Source organism: Acomys minous (assembly GCF_964271855.1).
Source record: "Acomys minous genome assembly, chromosome: 16".
Taxonomy (NCBI): domain Eukaryota; kingdom Metazoa; phylum Chordata; class Mammalia; order Rodentia; family Muridae; genus Acomys; species Acomys minous.
Genome location: NC_140498.1, coordinates 1296389 through 1320197, shown reverse-complemented (window position 1 = coordinate 1320197; position 23809 = coordinate 1296389). Strand labels below are relative to the sequence as shown.

The following is a 23809-nucleotide window of genomic DNA, read 5'->3' as shown; positions in this document are numbered from 1 at the left end:
CATTTATAAATACATTATTATTTAGGTATTAGTATCACCTTTAGAACTCAGGAGCACAGAAATTCTATTGTGGAATTCACAACTCATAGGCTCTGTGTTTTAGATTGCTTTCCTTGGAATTATTAAATTTGTATTGATTTTTCTTATATTAAATTTGAGTGCTTTTTCTCATTTCTAGCTGCTGTCACAGATTACCATAAAATAGGTAGCTTAAACAACAAACACTAATTTCTTGTTATTCTAGATGCTAGGAAGTCCAAATTCAAGGTATGGGAAGATGTCATGTCAGATGAGGGCCTGCCTACTGGTTTTCAAATGATGTCTTATCCTGATATCTTTACAGTAAAGAGACCAGAGAGAGGTAGCATCTTCTTTTGAAACACTTCTGTCATGAATCAGTTGCATATGAAAGAACTGATCATTAAATACCATCACAATCAGCAATGAGAGAGAGAGAGAGAGAGAGAGAGAGAGAGAGAGAGAGAGAGAGAGAGAGAGAGAGAGCGCATTTGAATGTGCACCAGTGTGTGGGTTCTCATGGAGTCTGGAGTAGGGTGTTGTAGCCATGGAGTTGGTTTCACAGGTGTGAGCTGTCTGATGTGGGTGCTGGGAGCAGCATTTGATCTTCTGCAATAGCAGAAGTTCAGCTACCCATTCTACACGTGCACATCAGTTTCTTAAGCTATGACTCACACCTCCATAGGGGAAGCTGTAACTAAATGGAAAGGTCACAAAAATATTTTTTTTTGTTTTTTGTTTTTCGAGACAGGGTTTCTCTGTGTAGCCTTGGCTATCCTGGATTCGCTTTGTAGACCAGGCTGGCCTCGAACTCACAGCGATCCGCCTGCCTCTGCCTCCTGAGTGCTGGGATTAAAGGCATGTGCCACCACACCCAGCTCAAGGTCACAAAATATTAACAAGAGCAAAAGATATTTGCATTTGCAACTTCCCAAGATTAATTCACAATGTGCACTGAATCTGAGGCGTTTCTGGCAGGGAGTACCATGTTGCATCACATGACTTCCCTACATTTGTGTTTCTGAGCACACAACATGAGTTTAAGAAGCCCCCTTACTCTACTGTTCATAAGACATTCACACTCCAGGGAAAAGGATCATCCTTTTTTTTTTCATTTCCAAGCTCCCTAGTCCTGCTTGTATCAGGTGGGTCAGGTTGGATCAAGGCTGGCCACTCTGACCATAAGGGCAGGCTGGACAAGGCCTGAATAGGTTTGCTAGCTCTGCTGGGTGTTTTCTGATATGCTCACTCCACATGAACATTTGGGTGGGAAAGGCCAAGAAGGAACATTTGAGTCCCCAAGAGGTGTCCTGGAAATAGTGCTTTCAGAAAGGCAATGCAAATCACCACTAGCTATATATGGAGAAAGTGAGGGTCAAAGGAAGCTCAGGGAGAGGCAGGATTCTAAGGAGAGTGCTCACCCCTCAGCCACTGAGATGTCAGGATCCCACAGAGACCCCGCTGGACTTCTCAAAGAGGTCCATGATCAGGTGAGGATGGGTTTCCCTCAGAGCTTGGTAGAGTTGGTCTTTGTTGTCCCAGCTCCAGGACCGGCTGAAACTGAAGAGCTTCCGCATCTTGCCCGGGTTGGTGGCCTCAGCCCGCACTGCCTCATACTCCTCCTCACTCAGCATCAGACCATGCAGCTTGTCCAGGACAGGGTCCACTGATGTCACTCGGGCCACCAGCTGCTCCCGGTGCTGGTCCACAAAGTGCAGCAAGGCAGCAGCAGCTAGGGGTGAAGATGAGCAAATAAATGCTACTTTAAGGCCTTCAGTGTAGCTGCCACCACTTTTTAATATAACCGCTCTTTCCATCTGCACCTCTGTCTCCTCTTTTTCCTCTGGAAGGTCATTTATTGAGGCCAGTTATTAGTCTGGCATTTGCCTCACTAGGGGGAGGGGTTCATGGTTGGGCATTAAGGTTGGTTTTGGGTGGAGTTATTGTCACCATGGGATGCACCAAGGGGCCTGAGAGGAACTCTGCCCTGGGTATGCACCTCTCTGACCTGTCCTGGTAAGGACTGAAAATGAGCATCTCTTCTTTCTCACTGCCCTTCTCTCAAGGAGCAGACGATCTTCCAGCAGAATATTATTGGATTCTCTGGCTTCTTACAGTTTTACTAACCGTTGGGAACTGGAGCGATCCTGGGCAGTGCAGGTCTGAGGTCCCCTGGGAGAGAGGAGAGATGAAGCATGTGTCATGATGTTCACACTCAGTGCGCTCTGTGAACCCTACCCATGTCTGAGACTGTGAGAATGAACCAGTAACTCCCTGGTTACACTCCAGGCCCACTCCACAAGGTAGATTCCATCCACCATGCTATAAATTTGGTAAAACAAAGAAACTCAGGTCTGAGGAAGTTTTAGGCCTTTGAGAGAAACTACTATTGTGTCTTAGCTAAATGGACATAGTATCAATGCCCTTCTAAATATCTATGTCTGTGCCACAGACAAAAGCTACTTTCAGCCTTCATCAGAAAAGCCTCTCTTTGCAGTAATGGAGGTGACTGCAGATGCTTATGGCTGTACAGGATGCTGAGCATAAGGGATGTCTGAGTCCTCATCCCAATAAGTAGACATTTATACCACCCCTGTAAGTCTCAAGGAACATTTTGGGGGAGGAAATGGGAAGAACATGGGAAGAAATGGAGAAGGCGTGTGACGCGCTGTCCTCTAAGCTTGGCATGGCCATGGCCATCATGGACTCACATCACCTGCACCTACTGTCTCTGGACCCACACGAGTCGGTTCTGCCCATCAGTCGGCTGTACATGGGAAAGCAGCTCACAGGGACAGTGACACTTACTGATAAGCTACCGGTAATAATAGAATATGGGAGAAGGCGAGGTAAACATTTCCTCTGCATACCCACTGGTGAGCTCACAATGTTCCGCTCAATAGTTCAAATTCCCATAGGCATACAGATGATCCTAGTCAAACTCCGTGAGACATGAATGTGAGAAAGATTTGCAGGAAGAAGAGATGCTGGGTGGAATACGAGTGAGAGAAGAGAGGGCGCGTTAGGGCGGGGTCACTGGAATGTATAATATTGTTAAACACAAAATTATTTCAAAAATTGCATATGGATTGAAGACAGCATATTCCATGTTGGCAAAATCCCTTCAACCTTAAGACTGAGCTGTTATGTGGACAGGAGCCAGATCTTTGTGCATCTCAGTCTGTCACTTCCAGGGGAGCTGGGCGGAAATCGGCACAGGATGACTGAGAAAATGGGGTTTAGAGTATGTGGTGGTTTGTATACGATGTGTTCTCTGATGAAAGGTCGTGTGTTGAAGGACTATTCTGAAGCCATATTCAAAGGTCCTGAAGGCTGTGATTTTAGGAATGAACCCATACACTAATGCACTCATGATTGTGTGAGTGTGAGAAAGGTAATGGAAACTATGTAAGAGTCCACAGATGGAGGAAGCAGGTCACCGCGGCACCTCCTGGAAGAGAATGACTTGCATGGACTTACTTCCTCCTCCTCCCGTTCTTTCCTCTCAGTGTCCTCTCAGTCTTCTCTCCCCTCCTCCTCCTCCCCCTCCCCTCCCCCTCCTCCTCCCCCTCCCCTCCCCCTCCTCCTCCCCTCCCCTCCCCCCTCCCCTCCTCCCCCTCTTCCTCCTCCCCTCCTCCCCCTCTTCCTCCTCCCCTCCTCCCCCTCTTCCTCCTCCTCTCCTCCCCCTCCTCCTCCTCCCCTCCCCCCTCCCCTCCTCCCCCTCTTCCTCCTCCCCTCCTCCCCCTTTTCCTCCTCCCCTCCTCCTCCCCTCCCCCCTCCCCTCCTCCCCCTCTTCCTCCTCCTCTCCTCCCCCTCCTCCTCCTCCCCTCCCCCTCCTCCCTTCCCCCTCCTCCTCCCCCTTCATCCCCAACCCCTCTCCGCTCTAACTTGCACCTCTCTGCTTTGGAGCTACTCTCAGCCTCCTATCTCACGAGCCCCCACTTCCATGACATCTTGTCTCATATCAGGCCCGAAGAGATGGGGCCAGCTGACCGTGGGATGGAACTTTGTTCTAAGAATATGAATCTAAACAAACTTTTCTAAAGTTGTTTTTCTCACGTATTTTTGTTACCACTGGGAAAAGGTGATTAACACAGCATGATAGTTTAAACTGTTCTAATAACACCTGTTATGGATCTAGCAAAAGCCATATAGCTTACCTGGTTATTTCATGACACCAAGAATTAATGACAACACACCCTTTCCTATTCATTGACTTTCTTCTATTTTTTCTACCTTTGAGGTCTCTGCCCTCAAACTGACTTCACCTGGCTTCAGCAGGGCCTCCCATATGAGCTTCTCATGCTTCTTGTCTCTGATTTCCATCTTAATCTCTGAATCCATGTGGCCAACAGAGATCTCAGAGAAGAGCTGGGCTTGCTCAGGGCTCCGGTAGCACAGCTCCAGTTCCTGGAGAGAGATAGAGACGGAGAGGAAGATGGAGAGGGAGAGAGAGAAGGAGAGAGGGAGAGGGAGAGAGGGAGGCTTGGTTGTGTCAGAAGCTCCTACTCATGTGAATGACGGTTTCCCACAGCCCCATAGTTTCCACCACACTACACACTGGCTGTCTTTTGCACTGAGGTAGCCCACAGCCTTTGAACGCACATCTTTACTCTGAAGGTTAAGGACCCAGCTGGGACCCCATCATGCTGCTTCTCTTCTCATCACTGTGACAAACACTCGATAGGAAGCAACCTAAGGGAAGTTTTGTGTTGTTTGGTTTCATGGTGAAGAATGTATCAAGCCTCTGGCTCCATTCTTGGTGGCAGGAACTTGTGGCACGGATTATTATGTCCCAAAGGATCAGGAATCAGTAAGTCTGGTGTGGGGAGCAGGGCACGGCTATATCCTCAAGGCCTGACATGTACGGCCTGCTTTGATAGCCAGGCCTCATGTATCTGTTTCTACAAATTCCCCAAATCCTACCACTGTCTGGGGACCTAGTGTTTGTACATTTACACCTGTGGAGACACTTCAGATTCAAACTGTAACACGCACAGAGGAGGGAGAGCTCATCCCGCAGTCCTGCTCACACAGCCACAGCCTGGCCTTCTCTCCATGTTTAGCAGGACGCCTCGCTGTGCCATATGGAATCTAATTCCTCAATTGCTGAGGCCTAGTCTGCATTCTTGTTGGGTTCTGTGAATTAATTTCCACCTAACTTTGATGTATTCTTGCTCATCACAAATCCCAGTTGCTTTCTCTGAAATCTCAGCTTGTTGCAAAGCCTTGTAACCTGCCCCATGGGTTTCCCAATCCTGCTGTCAGACCCTGATTCTCACCTTCGGGATGATGTCCAGCGTCTTGGAGCCAGACACGATGTAGCGGGAACCAATATAAAGGGAGTCTAGTGGGGGCGGCTTGTTTATTCGCACAAACTGAAACTTCATTTCTTCATCATCAATGGCCTAGGGAACATTACAGACAGTGATTTACCCAGATTTTTGCGCTACAACATCAGGTCTGAACAAGGTGAGGTGGTAAATCAGTGCCTTTCAGTGGGATATACTGATGACACCTGGCACCACTCTAACTTGTATTCTGACACACAGATGGTTGGGTCAGTGGCCCCTTTCATGTTCATTTTGGAAACAGGGCCAGTGACACTGTAGAAGGGATTTGGTTACACATTGTGCATAGAACATTTTCATCCTTGTGTGTGGAAAGAGGTATAGAAGGCTGTTCAGGGATTAGTAAATGGGCATTAAAGACCGTTCATTGTGTACAGGGAGACTGGGACTCTGGTGTGTGTGGAGGTGACAAGAAGAAGGCAGAATTGCACACGCACACCCAGGTCCCGGTATATAAAGCAGTCACACTTCTAGTTTAGATTCTCCTCACGGACTTCACCAGCTACGACTCAAGTTTTCTGTCACCCACCCTGGTCCCATTTTTTGTGGTTCTCAGTGTCACCTTCCGAATAGTGCAGTCATTGGGGACCAGGTAAAGGTGAAAGGTGACATCCTCGGGATTGAGGTAATAGTAGATCAATGTGATGGAAGTGATGGGGATGAGATGCCGGATGGCAGGGATCACCCTCAGTAGAACTCCCACTGGGGAGAAGCTTGGGTTCTCCAACACTGCGTAACTCTGCTCCACTCTTGCTGGTGTTTCCAGGACCATCCCATGTTCTCGAAAGTGAGCAACACAGAACAAGGAGCTGTCCACCTGTCCCTCTGTGAAAGAACAGAATCAAGAGATGTAGATTCAGTGTTTCCATTGATCCATGCTTGGCTGGGAAAATAGTACCGTATCAATTAGAATGATTGTACCATATCATTTAGAACGATTGTGGTGGTTTGAATGAGAAAGGGCCTCTATATTTGGTGGAACTGTTTGGGAAGGATCAGGAGGTGTGTAATTGTCAGAGGAGCTGTGTCACCGGTGGGATTTGAGGTTTCAAAATCTAATACCATCCTCAGTTTTCTTTCTTTTTCCTTCTCCTTGTGGATAAGGATGTAACAGCTACTGTTCCAGTGCCATGCCTGCCAGCTTGCTGACATGAAGGTCTTAAAACCATCCTCTGAAAGCATACCTCTCAATAGGTAATGGTGGCCTGGGGGAAGTGGCAAGCTGTAGATTTTGAGCACAGTGCTACAGAGGCCAGTGTTTGCTGGGCCATGAGCTCTGCATAGCATGTCACAGCTCTCAGCAAGTCCCAAGAGGTGTTCTCTCCCTTTCTGAGTCTTGGGGAGACAGGAAGCTACAATGGCTTCGAAGAAGCTTCCTTATCAGTGCGGACCAAGGTCCACTCTGCGAGGATGAAAAGGGGACAAAACACTGGTTCTGCAATGTTTTCTACATAAAAAGAACAGTCCAAAATCTCGTGTGAAAGAACTGTGCAGAAGTATAAGTGAGTAGCTTTTCTTGATACCATGAGAGATGGCCTCCTTCCAGGCCAGTGTTTGGACCTGTAGGGACTCCCAACCCAATAATTTGGACTTAAGAAGCCATCCCTTTGCCGTGCTTGACTTCAAACCTGGTTGCTCCACCTCAGACATCATCTGAGTACAGAAGCTGGGCTGGTTTTGCATGGTCAGAATCCTTGGAATTTTCTTTTCATTCTGCAGATTCCTCTGCGATCCAGCTGCTCCTTCCCTACAGGTTGCTATTCTGTTTCTCCCAGTACAATCAGTACAGAACTCTGAGCAAGGGGACCAGTCTTCGGGAGGCTGGAGTTCTGGGGACCCCCATCAGTGATGTGAAGGGTCTAGGTGCCCTGTTTACCCTGCCACACTTTACCTTGGGCAGAAGGGAGGAGATTATCAGGATAAATCCCCAGGTGGCTAGCTTTCCATTTGGAGATGCTTTGCTTGCTAGTGTGCTGTTAGCTGCTGTCTCCAGGAAAGTGTTACTTTGCTCTTTTCCTGAATGAAGCAGACCGTGGTCTCACACACTAAGTTGTTTGGTACCCTGGGTGCCAAATGCTCCTCAGTTTCCCCAGACTGACTTTGCAACAATCTCTTCAAATTGCTCAGTGTATCTCAGTGTCCTGCTGGCTCCTGAGGGACAGGCTGTGTAAAGAGCACTTAATAATCACCACTTAATATTGCTACTGAGGACATCACTTTCCACTTAGGGACTCCTTCAGGTAAAACAGAAATACAGTGTAACCCTGCGAGACCTGTGTTTTGAAGAAGATACAGCAGACAAGAAGGGATGATGAAACATCTCAGTGTCTACCTCTGTAACCTGAGGCTTTGCTTCATTAAGGAAACCTTGAAGCATTCTTCATGACCCATCACCCTACATTTTCCATACAACCTGTCAAGTCCACCTGTTATCGCCCCCCTACACTTCCCTGTGTGGCATGTAAATTCCACCCGTTATCACTACCCTCCTCATGCCTCCCTTGGTTACCTCGGAGAGACACAAAATGCGGGAGGTGCACAGCAGACACAGCTCCATGCTCAGCCTTGATGTTAAACAGAGGCCCAGCCACCATGTGACTCTGCTGCAAGGGAGTCCTGTCCAGGAATTGGCTCCACACACAGAATCCAACCTCGATTGTCACTGCCCTTGTCACCACAAAGTGGAGTCCTGTGTTTGGGCTGTGGTAGGACCCAGCCATGGGAAATTTAACCCTAGAAGAGGGAGAGACAGACACAAGTTAACACCACTACTGCTCAACTGCTGTGTGCAGACCGAGGGAAGAGTTTGGGACACAACAGACATCAGCCAGTTGCTTCTGAATTCTTGTTGCTGTACTGTCCCTATTTGGATCCTTGACTCAGTCATTAAACCTCACAAATATGTTTCCTCCTCTGAACATTGGATTAACCTTACAGAACTGTGAGTGCTGAGTGATCTAATGCAAACCTACAGGTCACATATAAGTAGAGGCAGTGAGCTCTTCCTGTGATGCTGATGAGGGTGATAAAAAAGTGTGTGCGAGTGTGTGTGTGTGTGTGTGTGTGTGTGTGTGTGTGTGTGTGTGTGTGTAGGTTGTGGTATAAACTAGGACGTTGTGCACACTAGACCACAATATAATCAATGAGGCACATCTTTAGGTTTTATTGTTTATGTTTTAAAGAGTATATTTCCCAATAGTGAGAGCCTATCTGCTAATGTTAGTGATAAATTTTGGCCCTGAAACAGTGCTTTACCAAGACCTTTAGTGATTTTCTCAAGGCTTCCTGTTTTGTGACAGGTGGGTAGTCAAGAGTTACTTTCTGTGTGAGGAAGCCTAAAGTGAGAGTTCCGCCATCGGAGACAGGGACTGGCAGGGTTGGAGGAGGGTAACAGGTTGTGGAAGAAACCATGGCTGTGAGTTTAGTGACTCGTTATTCGTGAGACTGTAAATTTTGGCGGACAGGGCTGCTGTGTCCCTCCCCATGTCCTCAGCTTCAGGAGTTCTTGGCTCACAGTGGTTGTTAGTGCAGCAGGTGGGCAGAGACAACAGGATTTAAGGGGAACCTAAACGACAGAAGAGACCAAATATAAACAGGGAGTGATGCTGTTCACACCATGAATAAAATAATCACCAGAAAGAGCACAGTTCAGATAATGAGGAAAGTTGAGCACAGACTGCTCAGATGAAATGAAGGACTCACGTCAGCGCAGTTGGTGTGGTAGTGGTTGCTGGTTATGGAAGGCGAGGTCCTATCTGAATTTGGGGAATAGATAGGGAAATTATTGTGGATTCACTCATATGATGTCTTGCAGTTACAACACAGTGACAACAATGACAAAGAAAGAATGAGAGTAGTCGAAACAAATTTGGAAATAGTTGCTGGAACTGAGTAATTGGACAGGCAAGTCCTTGTGGTCTCCTGTTTGTAAATGCTTGAAAAATATTTATGAAAAAGACAGCCCAAACTCCTTATTCCCATCCTGGCCTTGCCTGCTGCATTGGCGAGGGGAGGAGAAGATATATTGGAGACTAGGTGGGTGCTCTCTGTGGGGCTCCCCTGTAGATGGCGGCCTGTGGAAAGCCAGATTTGGGCAGGCAGAGCTCACTCACCGGTACAGGTTCCTCTCCCTGTCGACCACCTCAGTAGCCACAGGTCCTCTAGGGCCCCAGAAGTCATCTTCAGTCCCCAGACGTCCCACAGGCTTCTCTTCCAGGGAGGATGGAGAAGATGAGTAGAGGAGCTCAAAGGATTTAGGCTGTGAGGATCCCTCCTCTAAAGAGGACAGAAAGTGGTCACTTTGTGTTTCTAGGCTCATCTTCCCAGGAATGTACATGGCTGAACTTTTTTCAAGGTTCGCCAGTCTAGGCCTAGCAGGAAGGTCATCTGCAGTTATTATCACTGCTCCTCAGGCCACCTGCATGCTGTTTACTTTGTGTGTGTGTGTGTGTGTGTGTGTGTGTGTGTTCTTTCTACTGTGCTTTTTGAGCAACCTTTCCATCATAATACCTGTCCCAGCCGTGCCTGGTGTTTTCTTCCTAGCATGTCTTAAGTGAGTGCGTTGAGAAAAGAACAGAACTCAAAAGATGGATGAGCAGGGATAGGGAGGTGAGTCCTAGGCCATAGCAGATCAGAGTGAGACAGGGAGCCCTGGTGCAGAGCCTGATGCAGCCACAGACTGGAGAGAGGGGCAGCAGCCACCTCCATGCCTGGGAGAGAAGGAAGCTGTATTCCCAATGGCTTCTAGGTGTGGAAGGTCTTGCAAGGTGTGGGGCTCTTGTTTAAGAAGACCCTGTACTGTTCCATGTCGGAGACAGGGGGATAGAAACGATGACACTTCTAGGACATTTATTGAAGATAATGTTTTCTGACAGGAAAGCTGCAACCATGAAATCACAACTAACTCAATATCTGCCCAGTGACAACACCAGTTGACATGGTAAAGTGTATGTGGGAATCGCATCATGCCCCACTCCTGTATAAGACGATAGGGGCTTAAAAGCCGCTGGAAAGGAATCAGCACTCCAGAGTATGTTATCCAGTCCCAATTGGTCACTCTGGAACATGTGTAGATGACCAACAGTACATGGACTCATCAGGTTGTATTTCTATATACAAATGTATACACACATTTCACCACATGTATATGTAACAACAATATTAAGAGGGCATGAATTTCAGAGTTTGTGGCTGGAACATAGGAGGATTAGGAGAGGGTAGAGGAGTGGTAGAAATGATGGAAATATAGTACTTGTGCATGAAATAAAAAAAAATGTCAAGGAAGATAAAGATGATGGCTTCTTCCTGCAGATGCTCCTTCATCCTGTACTCAGGATGCTCTGGGTCTGAACTCTTCACATACCTGGCTGTGGTCTCTGCTGCTTGAATGAGGTCAGGCCATCGCCCATTTCTTCTCCATCTGTGTTCTTAGTGGGAACCACCACACGTGGCTTCCTACACACAGACATGTTATTTCTCTCAGATGTCAGGAGAAACCAGGGAATCCAGGGCTGTGTACATGATCTCTTCACATAAAACCCAACTCATCTGAATCTGAACTCAGTCCCATGCTCCTTCTCTGGGCCATAACTCTATCCAGGACCACATCCTCCTGGGCATCCATGGGGCCAGAACCATAATGACTTCAACCCCTCTTTGCTGTATTTGAATGTGTCCCCCAGTGCTCACACATTAGAAAGTTAACCCACGGGGCTCAGAGAATGAAGGGTAAGACGCAATGATGTCACAAGGGCTCAGCTTTCATGAAGGGGTTAAAGCCATCACCACAGGGCTATGCTTCTGTGGCCTGACTAGACTTTTCTTGGCCTGTGGCTCTCAGCCTTCCCTGTTATACAATCAGATGGAGGAGCAGGAAGGCTTCTCTGGATGCAGGGCCCATGTCCTTGCCCTTCCTGTGTCCAGAACTGTGAGACACAATCTCTAGTCCTTATATTCAGTGTCCAGGGTCAGACATTGTCTTACAGCTGCACAAGACAAACAAATATTCCCACAGTCTGAATGCTGATCACCTGACAACACTCCTAAAACCTCTCTCCTTTCTGTCTCCACTCTCTAGCCCCAAACCTTCATCCTAGTCCCAGGATGAGGTGAGCTGTGTCCCGAATCACTGCTGTATCCTAGGACAGTTATCTCTGCTTCTGATTGGTCCCTTCTAGTGTATTTCCTACATAGCAGCTGGTCATAAGATATGGGCAGAGATGCCACTTCATGGCTGAGGCCTGAGCAGAAAGTTCTCAGCATGGTCCACTTTTCTTGCTGTGTCCCTGTCCCCTCTATGCCCTCCTCATGCCACCTTTTCCTGGTCACTGACTTCTAGACCAGTGACTCAAATTACTGTGCTCAAATGTCATCAGGACAGTCTGCTAAATCAGAAATCTCTCCTTAAAAAACTACCCCATCTGAGATTCTGGGTCAGCAGGGATGGAGTGGGGCTTGAGAAGCTAAATTTCTGTCATCTCCCAGGTGATGGGGAGGCAGAGCTGGTGGTTTCCACATGTGGTTTTCTGTCCTTCAAAAAATCTTCTCTCTTTGTTTCCTTAGAATCTCTGTGCCTGGTATTTTCTTCTTCTCAGACCATCTGACACTTGCCACCTTTGAGAGCTCACCCTAGCTTATGTGCTCTGTATGAGGTCAGGCAGCACCACAGCACCCACAGGGTTTCCAGGTATAGTTACATGGGCGACGGGGAAGAAGTTTCCTCCCCTTGCTGGTCAGAGGTAATGAATGTTGGGCCATGTCTGCCTTGTTCACTGATGTGCCCTCAGATGCCCAGATAGTGTATGATGCACAGTGGGTGTGCAGGAATGTTTGTTCAGTAGACAGATGACTCTGGCATGTGTAGAGGACCTGCCATTTCACATGTTGGCACAGCAGATAGGAACTTGAGGATAGATGGAACTCATGGTCATGAACTGAAATGCACCAAACAGGGAGAACAGGGCCTCAGCACAGCCCTTGCAGGTGGAAAATGACGTCTCATCTCTGAGGCTTCATACCTCATAGGGGTGTGTGTGTGTGTGTGTGTGTGTGTGTGTGTGTGTGTGTGTGGTGTGTGTGTGTGTGTGTGGTATGGTGTGTGTGTGTGTGTGTGTGTGTGTGTGTGTGTGTGTGTGTACTGGGGTGGCACGCAGTGATATACACAGTGGATTTTCTCCTAAGGGCCTTTCTGTCTGTGTCTCTCTCTCTGAGGTGTGGTGGCTGCTGTCACTGATTCAGTGGTCTGGGTTCACTGCTGGATACCATTTATTATCACACGTGCTGTGCCAGAAGACTCACCAGTAGCTCATGTTTTCTTCCCTGATTGAAGAAATGAGGAAGGCACGTAATGGACGGAAGCCAGCTCTCTGAAAGAGCCCACCAAGCAGGGGACTAAAGCAGAAGCTGAGACTCATAGCCAAACTTTGGTATGGAGTGAAGGGAGTCTTATGGAAGAGTTGGAAGGTAGAAGGACCTGAAGGGGACAGGAGCTCCACAAGGAGACCAATAGAGCCAACAAATCAGGGCCCTGGTGGGAGTGCTGCAGAGAATAATGCATGCCCAAGGACGATTCATGGTGAGGACCTAGACCCCTGGTCAGACATAGTTGATAGGCAGAACAGTCTCCTTGTGGGTCCCATAATATGGGGTGTGGGCTACCTCTAATATGGACTCTGGGTGCCCACGTGGTGATCACTTCTTCCTGGCAGGGCTGCCTTGCCAGGTGATGGTGGAAGGGGATGCAGGTAGCCCAGATAAGACTTGATACGTTGGGGTCCGATGATAGGGAGGAGGGCTCCCCTTTTCTGAGGACTAGGTGGGGATGAGGGAGGGAGTGCGGGACTTGGAGAAGAGGAGGGAGGGGGATGTAAAGTGAATAAATTAAAAATAAAAAAAAATTAAAAACGGATGTTGTATGATGCAACACATGCATACACACATACTTTTGTCTCTGTGGCTTCCTGGTTTCTTCCTGTCTCTCTTTGTCTGTCCCACCATCTCAGGACCCTTTTCCCACCTCTTACCTCTGGAGCAGCCACACAGGGCCTGTGTTGACCACAGGGCATTGTGTCCCCCCACTTACCATGTGCTAGAGATGAGCAGCTCTGGCTTCTCTGCCTCCAGAGCCCTGAGCTCTGCAATCACCTTATCACTGAGAGGGGCCTGGTCCAGCCTGCAAGTACAAGAGGGGGCTGTTCCTTCTGGGATCCTCCACAGGATTGAGACCCCAGGGTCCAGGATTCTGGCCTCTGTTGTCTGTGGGTGAAGCCAGTGAGGAGGCTTCTTCAGGCTTATTCTTGAACAAAAGTCAGGACAAAAGAGATTGAGCAGCAGACTGAGCAGAGGGAGCTGTGTCCATGAGGCAGTCATGGAGACCTTCTTCTAGGATGAGGATTTTTGGAACATTCCAGAGCTGAAATAAGAGGCTGTACCTTTATACCCACTCCCCACAGGTCAGTCATTGGAAGCAGACTGTCCCAGGAAGTGGAACATGGCCATAGGTGAGGGCATTCTTGCTGACAGAGGGCACCTCTGTAGCTGTCAGCATTCCTGTGTCTGAGGTCACAGCCATCTCCCCAAAGGATTCTGGGCAGCTCTTCAAAGTGAACACATAGTGCTGGGATGTGAGGCTTCATGGAAACATTCACCTTTAACAAAAGAGTCTTCATTTCATCTCTCCCCGTGGCCCTTTAGTGCTAAGGAAGGAAGCCTCGTCCTCACACAGGGGCCACTCCCTTGCAAATTCTGGTCCCTTCTTCTGACCCTCAATTCCAAGGTTGCCAATGCTGTTGGTGTAGTTGACTCTCTTCTTGGATTTCTGAGTCCTCAGTTCCCAAGAAAGGACACAGCCCTCCCACTATCCTGCTGTGAGGCACAGACAAGGCAGGAGGGCAAAGGCTCCTGCACCTGTGAGAGCTGTGCACTGTCATCTTCCTGCTCTATGGGATGCTCTCCCTGTGGAGGGTGATGGAGCCTTAGACGTCATGATTGTTCGGCCTCCAGGAGGGAAGGAGGCAGCTGAGATTTGCGTGTAACTGAGTTGTCTGGAAGGCGGACCTGCGGCAGAGGCCAGTTCTGGATATGCCCTTCAGTGTGTGAGGAACAGTCATGGCTGAAACCAGCCTGGGAACAAAGGCGCCAAGCATCTGGGCAGTGCCACCTCCAGAGGGAAGAGATCAGACTTCACTGCCCAGCTGCTCCTTAGGTTTGAGAGGTGAAAAAGAAGACCTGACAGAGACAAGTCCCACAGCTCAGGTAGCTGGACTTTTCCTGTTGAGCTGAAGAACCAGGAGGCTCTTGGTACAGGGATCAGGAGCCTCTGTGGTCCTGTGAGCCCATGAAGGGCACTGGCCAGCAACCCCTGGGAAAGGTTTCTCTACAAACTGCCTATGGACTTGTGCTGGGGAGGTGGACAGACAGGAGAGAAAGCAGCTTACACCAGCAGGAAGGGGCTGCATGGAGGACACCCACCAATTCCATTCCCCTCCTTCTACTCAGAAAGGGATCACAGAGTCGTGCTTACCGCAGGATGCTGAGACTGCAGGCGGGACTCCTGAGCCTCTCACACAGCAGCATCACGCCATCATCACCCAGGTCATTCAGCTGCAGGTCCATCTCAGTCAGGCTGGATCCAGCACTGAGCACTGAGGCCAGGACTGTGCAGCAGTTGGATTTGAGGCCACAGTCAACAAGCCTGCATGGGAGATGCCCACTGTCAGTTTCTCCAGGGCTCACTGCTCTTGGGAACTGGGCTCAGGTCTCCCCTATGATCCCTGGCATGCTGGCCTGGCAGTGCTTGGCTCTCTGGAGAGCCTCTTCTTGTCTGTATGATTCCATGAGTCTCACAGCTGAGCTGCAGGAGTGAGGGAATGTACATGGGGAACATTGCTATGCTGCCCCAGGACAGCTCCCTGGTATTTTTAAAGGGCCATGTGATGTAATATTCACCAGACACAGAATAGAGCATGCTCTCACTCATTACATAAAATTTTAATAAAGCTGGAGTCCATAGAAACAGCATAGAAGTCTGGTTACCAGGGCAGAGGGCAGGAGTAAGTGGGGAGATGGCATTCCCTGGACCTGGAGCTTTCTCATGATTCACTTTGCCTCTGTGTTCCTCAGCTCTCACTTGTCCAGTTCCTCAGGAAGTTTGTTCCCCTGGAGCCACCATAGGTTGCTGTTATCATTAGCTAATGGGGTTCCTTGGTGAATGTCAGTCTCTCTCATGATATCCAGGAACAGAATCTCCAAGATGCAAGACTTGTTTATCTTAGCAATTATGGCATGTGGTACACGTGTGTTAAAGGGTGTTCAGTGAATATTTGATAAATACCAATTCTCACCCTAGACTCGGTTTTTGCCATTGCTCTCCCGTCATCCATCCCTCCTCAGGGGAGAACCTTGACCAGACTCACCACAAGGTCCTTAGGTGGCAGCCAGAGTGTTTCAGGGTGCGACAAAGACTCTGCACTGCAGTGACGCTCAGTGCATTCCCACTTAGGTCCAGCTGCTCCAGGTTTCTGGTGAATTTAAGATTGTAGAAGAGAATCTTCCAGCTGGCATCCATGATTGGGGTCCACCTGCCCCTGAGGGGAGAGAGAGGTTCTGGAGTGACATGACTTGTGCTTGTGTGGTCTCCATGTGCAGCTCCACAGAGCAGATTGGCTTTATTTCTACCTGATCCCCAGGCCTTGAGATGCCATCCCCAGAATTCACCGGCCTTCTACGTGTTCCTTTGCCCTCACTTTTTAGTCCTTTCTCTGTGTGGTTCCTCATCTTCATTCTTTAGGATAGCATGTCATGTGCTCAGTTCATGTATCTGTTTCTCACCCAGTGTAGGTGTCACACAGGCTGTAAAAATGGCTGGCATCTTTTCTATTTAGTCTGTAATGCTCATCTGAAGGCCTGGCACAAAGAGGGACAATGGGAGTTCTGATAGGTTTCTTCCCTCTGATGTGAATGTACCTTCTCTCCATTGGAACAGAATTCTAGTGTCTCATAAGGCAAAACTGGAAAGGGGTATTGGAGGAGAGGTCAGGACAGGTCGTTGAGCATGCTCTGGGATGGGATGTTGAGCATGATCATAAACACTACAGCTGTGCTTGTTCACATGGCCCATGTATACTTCCAAGAATAGGGACACAGAGAAGGGAGAGAGGACACAATGAGAGAGAGAGACAGAGAGAGAGAGAGAGAGAGAGAGAGAGAGAGAGAGAGAGAGAGAGAGACAGACAGAGAGACAGAGAGAGACAGAGAGAGACAGAGAGACAGAGAGAGAAAGAGAGAGAGAGAGAGACAGATAAAGAGAAACAGACAGACCGACAGAGAGACTGAGAGAGACCGAGAGACACAGAGAGAGACCGAGAGAGAGAGAAAGAGAAACAAAAACAGAGACAGAGAAACAGATAGAAAAGGAGAGAGAAACACACACACACACACACACACACACACACACACACACACACAGAGAGAGAGAGAGAGAGAGAGAGAGAGAGAGAGATATTATTTCAGAATTATAGAGCATTCCTATATTCCTGAATGCCAGCAACAAAGCTTAAAAGATATAAGAACATTGATTTCTAGGCTATACTAAGCTACGAACACCAAGAGGCTGCAAGTAGCACCATGCCTGGTCATGCAACATTTGCAGTGTAGCACTACAAACAACACAACAAACTCAAAACACCAAAACTCCCCAAAACAGAGATTTAAAGTAGGTATCTTTGACTGAAAAAAGCCACAACAGGATTTTCCCCAATTTTACAACATCGAAGTAGTAAACTTTAAAGAATGATTTGTTAAAAAAGATTTACATTTTTTATTTTATTTTTACTTTATATGCATGTTTGTATTCCTACTTGTATGTGTGCACTGTATGGATGCAGGGCCTGGATCCCCTGGGACTGTAGTTATAGGTGATATGACACCTATGATGTGGGTGCTGGGAATGGATTCATATTTTCAGAAAGAGAAGCAAGTGGCCTTACTGGCTGACAGGCTCCTCTGTCCACCAAAGATTGGCATTTTTGATGCGTGGTTGGTATTTACACTGACTGTATTACATAAGACACCTGAGATGCCATAACAAGACACACAGAGAAGAAGTCATAATCCTGCAACCTTTATGCCCTAATTCCCTGAGCTGGTCTTTTCTCTTCACTTGGCTTAGTCAGTCTCCATCTCTGAACTGTTCTTCTTGTGTGCGGTGCCCTTCTGTTTGTCTCCCTGCCTTGTTTGGCTGACTTTTTCCTCTCGACTTTCCTTTCTCACTAGCGGCTGAAGCCTGTCACTTTTCCATGGGGCTGTCCCCAGGCTCCTAAGGTCACTGTGGTTTGCAAGGAGGCTGGTGTTCTTAGTTCCTCTTGCACTATTTGTCATCCATCTCTGGACATACTCAGAATTCTTCTGAAGCTCCACATAAGCCCACTTCTTCTCATTAAATCTGTATCAAGGAATAACTTTTTAAAAACACAGACATCTGGAAACAACCTAAAAAGGCCAAGAATAGGAAAATTATTCAGCTGGCAACTCATTCTCTGTAGAGGCTATCATAAAACTCTTCAGAATGATATTATAATAAACATAGTTCTAGAAGACAGCCTTGATTCATTAAGAAAATAAATGTGAATACAAAGTAATCAATAAAGCACGGCTCAATTTTCCCAAGAGAAGTATATAGACAAAAGATTAAAAGGTTATAACACAAAATTTCCTTTCTGCTGTGGATCAAAGCTAGGGTCTTGTGCTTGCTAGATGTGCTGTTTTGAACAAGATGTCACCCAGAATCATGGACACTTGAATGGTTTGTTCAACTCATGGTACTCTCTGGGAAGGCTCAGGAGTTGGCTTGTGCAAGTATGCCATTGAGGTCAGGTTTTACTATTTCAAAGCCTTGACCCTATCCCCTGAGCACCATTTTCAAGTCCACAACTTTGCCTGCATTCCTGGAGACCTGCAAGCACCAGCTTCAACCAGGTAAGACCCAACCCCTATTCCCTGCCTGCCAAGTTCCCCTAAATCACATATAGCAGTAGCAAACTCCCAGCCAAAACCACAGAGGCCATGCAGACCACAAAACCCCAAGGGAGACACACTACTGGGCCTGAAAACTCACTATTCAGCAGATTCCCAGGCTACTCAGGCCAGAAAACAGAGAGGAAACTGAAACTAAAGGGAGAAAAAAAATTACCCAACAAAGATAAACTCAGAAATCAGCATCGACACCTATAAGAACTGCAGAACTCAGATGGACAAAGGCCAGGGAAAGAGCACAATCAACAAGATCCAGGGCAACATGATACTGCCGGAGCCTACCTATCCTACTATAGCAAGTCCTGGACACCACAACACACCTGAAACACAATAAAATGACCTTATATCCAATCTTATGAAGATGGAAGAGGCCTTTAAAGAGAAAAATGAATAAATCCCTTTAAGAAATATAGGAAAATACAACCAAACAGGTTGAATAATGCTCTTCAAATCTTGAAAATGGAAATAGAATCCATAAAGAAAACAAAAATTGAGGGAATACTGGAGATGGAAAACCGAGGTAAGAGAACAGAAACTACAGACACAGCATCACTAACAAAATGCAAGAGATGGAGAACAGAATCTCAGATGTAGAAGATGCTATAGAAGAAATGGATGCATCAGTCAAAGAAAGTATTAAATCTAAAATGCTTCTGACATAAAACATCCAGGAAATTTGTGAGACTATGAAAAGACCAATGCTAAGAATAATAGAAATAAAAGAAGGATATTTCTAGCTCAATAGCTCTGAAACTATTATCAACAAAATCATAGAAGAAAAGTTTCCTAACCTAAAGAAAGAGTTGCCTATAAGACATAAGAAGCTACATAGATTGGACCAAAAAGGAAAGTCCTCCCAACACATAATAAAACACTAAATGTACGGAAAAAAGAAAGACGATTAAAAGTCATAAGGGATAAAGGCCTTGTAACATAGAAAGGCAGACCTATCAGTAGTCTCAATAGAGACTTTTAAGCCAGAAGGGCTGCACAGATATCATGCAGACCCCAAGGGATGATAGATGCCAGCCCAGATTACTACACCCAGCAAAACTTTCAATTACCATAGATGGAGAAATCAAGATATTCCATGACAAATCTAAATTTAAAATAATACACCCACAAATCCAGCCCTACAAAGATACTAGAAGTAAAACTCCCACCTAACAAGGTTACCTACACCCAAGAAAACACAGGAAATAAATAATTTCACATCAGCAAAAGCAAAAGAAGAAACACACACACACACACACACACACACACACACACACACACACACACCATCAATTTAACAGGAATTAACAGTCATTGGTTTTTAATTTCTCTTATTGTCCATGGACTCAATTCCCAAAGAAGAAGACACAGACTGACAGAATGGATGTAAAATCTGGATCCATCATTCTGCTGCATACAAGAAACACACCTCAACATCAAAGGAAAAGAGCTGAAAAAAGCTTTTCTAAGCAAATGGACCCAAGAAACAAGCAAAAGTAGCCATTCTAGTATCTAATATAATAGACTTTCAACCAAAAATTATCAAAAAAGATGAGAAAGGACACTTCATATTCACCAAAAAATATTCACTAAGATGACATCTTAATTCTGAGTATCTATGCCCAATGCAAGGACACCCACATTTATAAAAGAGACAATATTAAGCTTAAATCACACATTGAATCCTATACATTAATAGTGTGAGACTTCAACACCAACAGACGAGTCATTCCAACAGAAACCACCTTGCTGCTGGGATTGTTAGGAAGTTATGAAGCCTTTGAGGTGAGTGCCAGAGCCAGACGGCCTTCGTTGATACACACAGAAAGGCCTCTGGGCTGGAGAAACAGGAACTCTCACACATATGCATTCTGAGGAAGTCCTCAGGACCAAGGTCACTGTCATGGGGATAGGGGATGGTTCCTTCAGGAGTGGGAAGTTTCTCAGAAAGATAGCATGCTAAGAAAGACAACCCTGAAATTTGCAGACAAATGGATGGAACTAGAAATGATCATCTTGAGTGAGTTAACTCAGACCCAGAAAGACTCACATGGTATATACTCACTTATAACTGGACACTAGCCCAACAGGGATGTCCCATGAAAGTCTTCACTTAGCAGGAGATTGGGATAGATGCAGGGACCTCCTATTGGGACTGTAGGTGAGAGAAGTATGGGAGAATGGGGAAATAGAAGGATCCAGAGGGTCCTAGACACCTACGAGAAGGACATCATGACGGGCAGATCTGGACCCTGGGGGCTCTTCTTAAACTACTGCACCAACCAAGGACAATACATGCAGTAAACATTCCACCTCTACTCAGATCTAGCCAATGGACAGGACATTCTCCATAGTTGTGTGGACAGCAGGGACTGACTCTAACATGAACTCTGGTGCCCCATATTTGACCACTTCCCCTTGGTGGGGAGGCCTGGTGGCACTCAGAGAAAGAATAATCAGGCTACCAAGATGAGACTTGGTATGCTGTGACCATATGGTGGGGGAGGAGGTCCCCTTCTGTCACAGACAGGGTGAAAGAGGGAGGGAGGAATGGGAGGATACAAGTAAGGGGATAACAATCAAGATGTCATCTGAATAAATTAATAAAAAATATCAAAAAGGAGAGAAAGACAATTAGTAATGGTGGCCACTGTAAGCCTGTGAAAGGTGAAAATGATTTGAATCAAAGAAGCTAGATGGTCCTCACCAAGGCATAGGGAGAGACAGAAGTCCATAGGCCCATCCCATGCTCAGGCACACAGAGGCAAACAGAGAAAGACAGTCAGATTCAGCAGTTAGATGTCACAACTTGTATCCTGCTGCCCTGGGTCCAGCTAAGAGTGTTTCTGGTGCTCAGAACATGAGGGACCCTGGGATGCATAGGGAAGCTGGAGAGAGGGCTGTGTCTGGATACTCACAGAACTATGCCAGGGACTGTCAGCTTGTGTCCCTGACATCCACTGCTGTACAGCTGAAGACTCTTCACATGGTGGCAGAACTTAATGCAGAAAGTGACCACCATGAGCTCCACATCTGTCTGGACCACCAGGTGCCTCACGTTTGTCTGGAGCTGTGTGTGAGCCACATCATTTGGGCCATGCACCATTGTTTCTTGAAAATCCTGCATCACATTTGTCAGTATCACCTCTTCCCGACTCTCATACAGACAGTGGAACAAACCCAGAGAATCCAGTTGATGGGGTAGGGTTTCCCTTAGGATGCCCCGTAGCCAGCTCAACTTTGTCTTCCAAGGCAGTCTGCAGGAAAATAACTTTTGCATTTCTCTGATTCCTTGTTTATTCAAAAGGCCAAATATAAAGTGCATAGTGGGTGCCTCATACAGAGCATCTCTTCCATACACTTCTATTTGTGTTTCCACAATTCTGTAGTTTTCCTTAAAACCATGTCCATCCTCACTGTCCCACAAGACAAAGGACATTGCTGCAAAGAACTCCTGGAGACAGAAGTGGGCAAAGGTGTAGCTCGTAGAGCCGGGCTGCTTTTGAAGGACACCGATCTTCCGGAAGGTCACAATGTCAGCCTTAGCCAACCTTTGGATCATGAGATCATGTTCACTGAACAGGCTCCTTCTTTTGTAGATCCCCTCAGCAGCCAGTGAGCAGAGAGCTCTGAGCTGGGTCCCCAGATGCTTACCTGGGATTCTCTGGGACAGATATTTGAGGCAGAGGGCTGTGGTGGTCTGTGAAGTCAGTAAGAGGACTTCCTGCTTCTCCATCTGCTGTGACAGGCAAGTGCAGACCAGCCAGGACACCCAGGGAACCTCACACAGGGTGAAGAGCACTGGGTTTGATTCAACTAAATGAAAAGCCGTAAATGCGTCACTTTTCTTTGCAAAATATTTGTAGAAATATTCCTTCCTCTCAAACTCAGAGAAGCCGAAGACTTCCACCCAACATGTCTGCCCTAAGTAAGGAATGATTTTCTGTAGAGCTGTGGTCCGAGCTGTGAGCAGGAAGGAAGCCTCAGGAAGGATGGATTTCCCCAGCAAACTCCCCAGCAGTGTGTGCACAGGCTGTGGCTGGCTCCAGTGCAGACAGAGCTCAGGATTCTGATCCTCCAACACCCATTCTGGCTCATCTATGCCATCCAGGATGAAGAGCAGCTTCTCAGGGTGAGACAGGATCTGCCTGATGGGAGCTGTGGGCACAGCCTGGCCTTGTGCTATGAGCTCAGCCAGACTCAGGTGCTCACACTGGGCCAGCTCTCTGCAGCTGAAGAAGAAGACATGCTGGAAGCGATCCCTGTAGAGCTGGCCTTCCTCCCAGGCTCTCCTCACCTGCCTGGCCAGCGTTGACTTCCCAATCCCTGCTGCTCCCTGTAGTACAACTAACTGAGGCTTCTTCTGGGTACCTGAGCTTGGTCCAAATAAGTTTTGGATCCTAATCATTTGCCCTTTTTCTTCTAGTACACGTTGATGCCAGGCTTTCCTGACCAATTTCTCCCAGGCTATTGGAAAAGATTTTTGTAGGAGTAGTAGTTGTGGGTTATTTTGGGGCAAATTCTCCATTTTCAAGGACTGTGTGGGGTAAAATGTCTCTCCTTCTTGCTTCTCATATATTTCTGGAATGTTTCCTAAATTAAAGAGAGAAAGATTGAGCAAGGTGTACACATTAGAGCTGTCTGTTCATCCAGTCCTTCCTTCCTTTTTTCCTTCAACATCTGGATGAATTTAGGCATCTGTCCAAGCTGTACAAAATATAGACTGTGGCCATTGCTATATTCTTAACAATCAGTTTATAAAACATGTTTCTAATGAGAAGATTCTAGTTCAAATGTTCATGTGACTGATAATAATGCTGTTCAACATTTATTCAGGCTTCCAATATTTATCAACTTCTTGCCCTGTGTCAGACCCACTCTTGGAGCCAAGAATATTGGATGAATTCACAGACATAACTCTGTGCTCAGTCTGTGGGGTGATCCAGTAGCTCCTCTGAGCTCGGCGTTCCCATCTGTAATTCAGGGCTGTGGACTCTCCCTGTGGGAGGTGGTGGAATAGTGTGGAAGATTACAGACAGGGGGCAGATGTCTGCCCCTGACAGGTCCTATTAGACCCCACTATTGCTGACCTGATAACATCATTTTGCAAATTCTGAGATGGTGACTCTGATGGGATGGTCCAGGAGCGCCATAGAGTTCATGTTTTAAGACTTAGATTTGGTCCCCTGTCCTAGGCCTGGCAATCCCAAGTGTATTTTGTGTTGTCTTCGAGATATCTTTGGTAGCAACGAGCCTTGTTTGTGGCTACTGTTGTCCCCTCTGAAACTCATGTTGTCAACATAGAGGTAAGGAATATGCTGGTAATGTCTAGTGTGAGTATCTGGAGTCATGGGGACAGGATCCTTAATTGGCCAATACTATTCTTCTAGTAACAGGCAAACCACTGTTGGAAGGGT

General features: G+C 47.0%; 1 protein-coding gene across 1 annotated transcript; it reads right to left on the bottom strand.

Annotated features, from left to right (window-relative positions):
- Nucleotides 1-1378: 1378 nt before the first annotated feature.
- On the bottom strand, nt 1379-22806 carry NLRP1 (NLR family pyrin domain containing 1). The gene is made up of 12 exons (XM_084761341.1): nt 21311-22806; nt 15782-15952; nt 14890-15060; nt 13450-13539; nt 10732-10823; nt 9482-9578; nt 7879-8102; nt 5932-6194; nt 5301-5426; nt 4287-4428; nt 2146-2190; nt 1379-1750 (listed from the first exon to the last, which is right to left on the bottom strand). Exons 1-12 carry the CDS (start codon nt 22798-22800, stop codon nt 1458-1460), a joined length of 3204 nt encoding a protein of 1067 aa, XP_084617467.1. The 5' UTR covers nt 22801-22806; the 3' UTR covers nt 1379-1457.
- Nucleotides 22807-23809: the final 1003 nt, after the last annotated feature.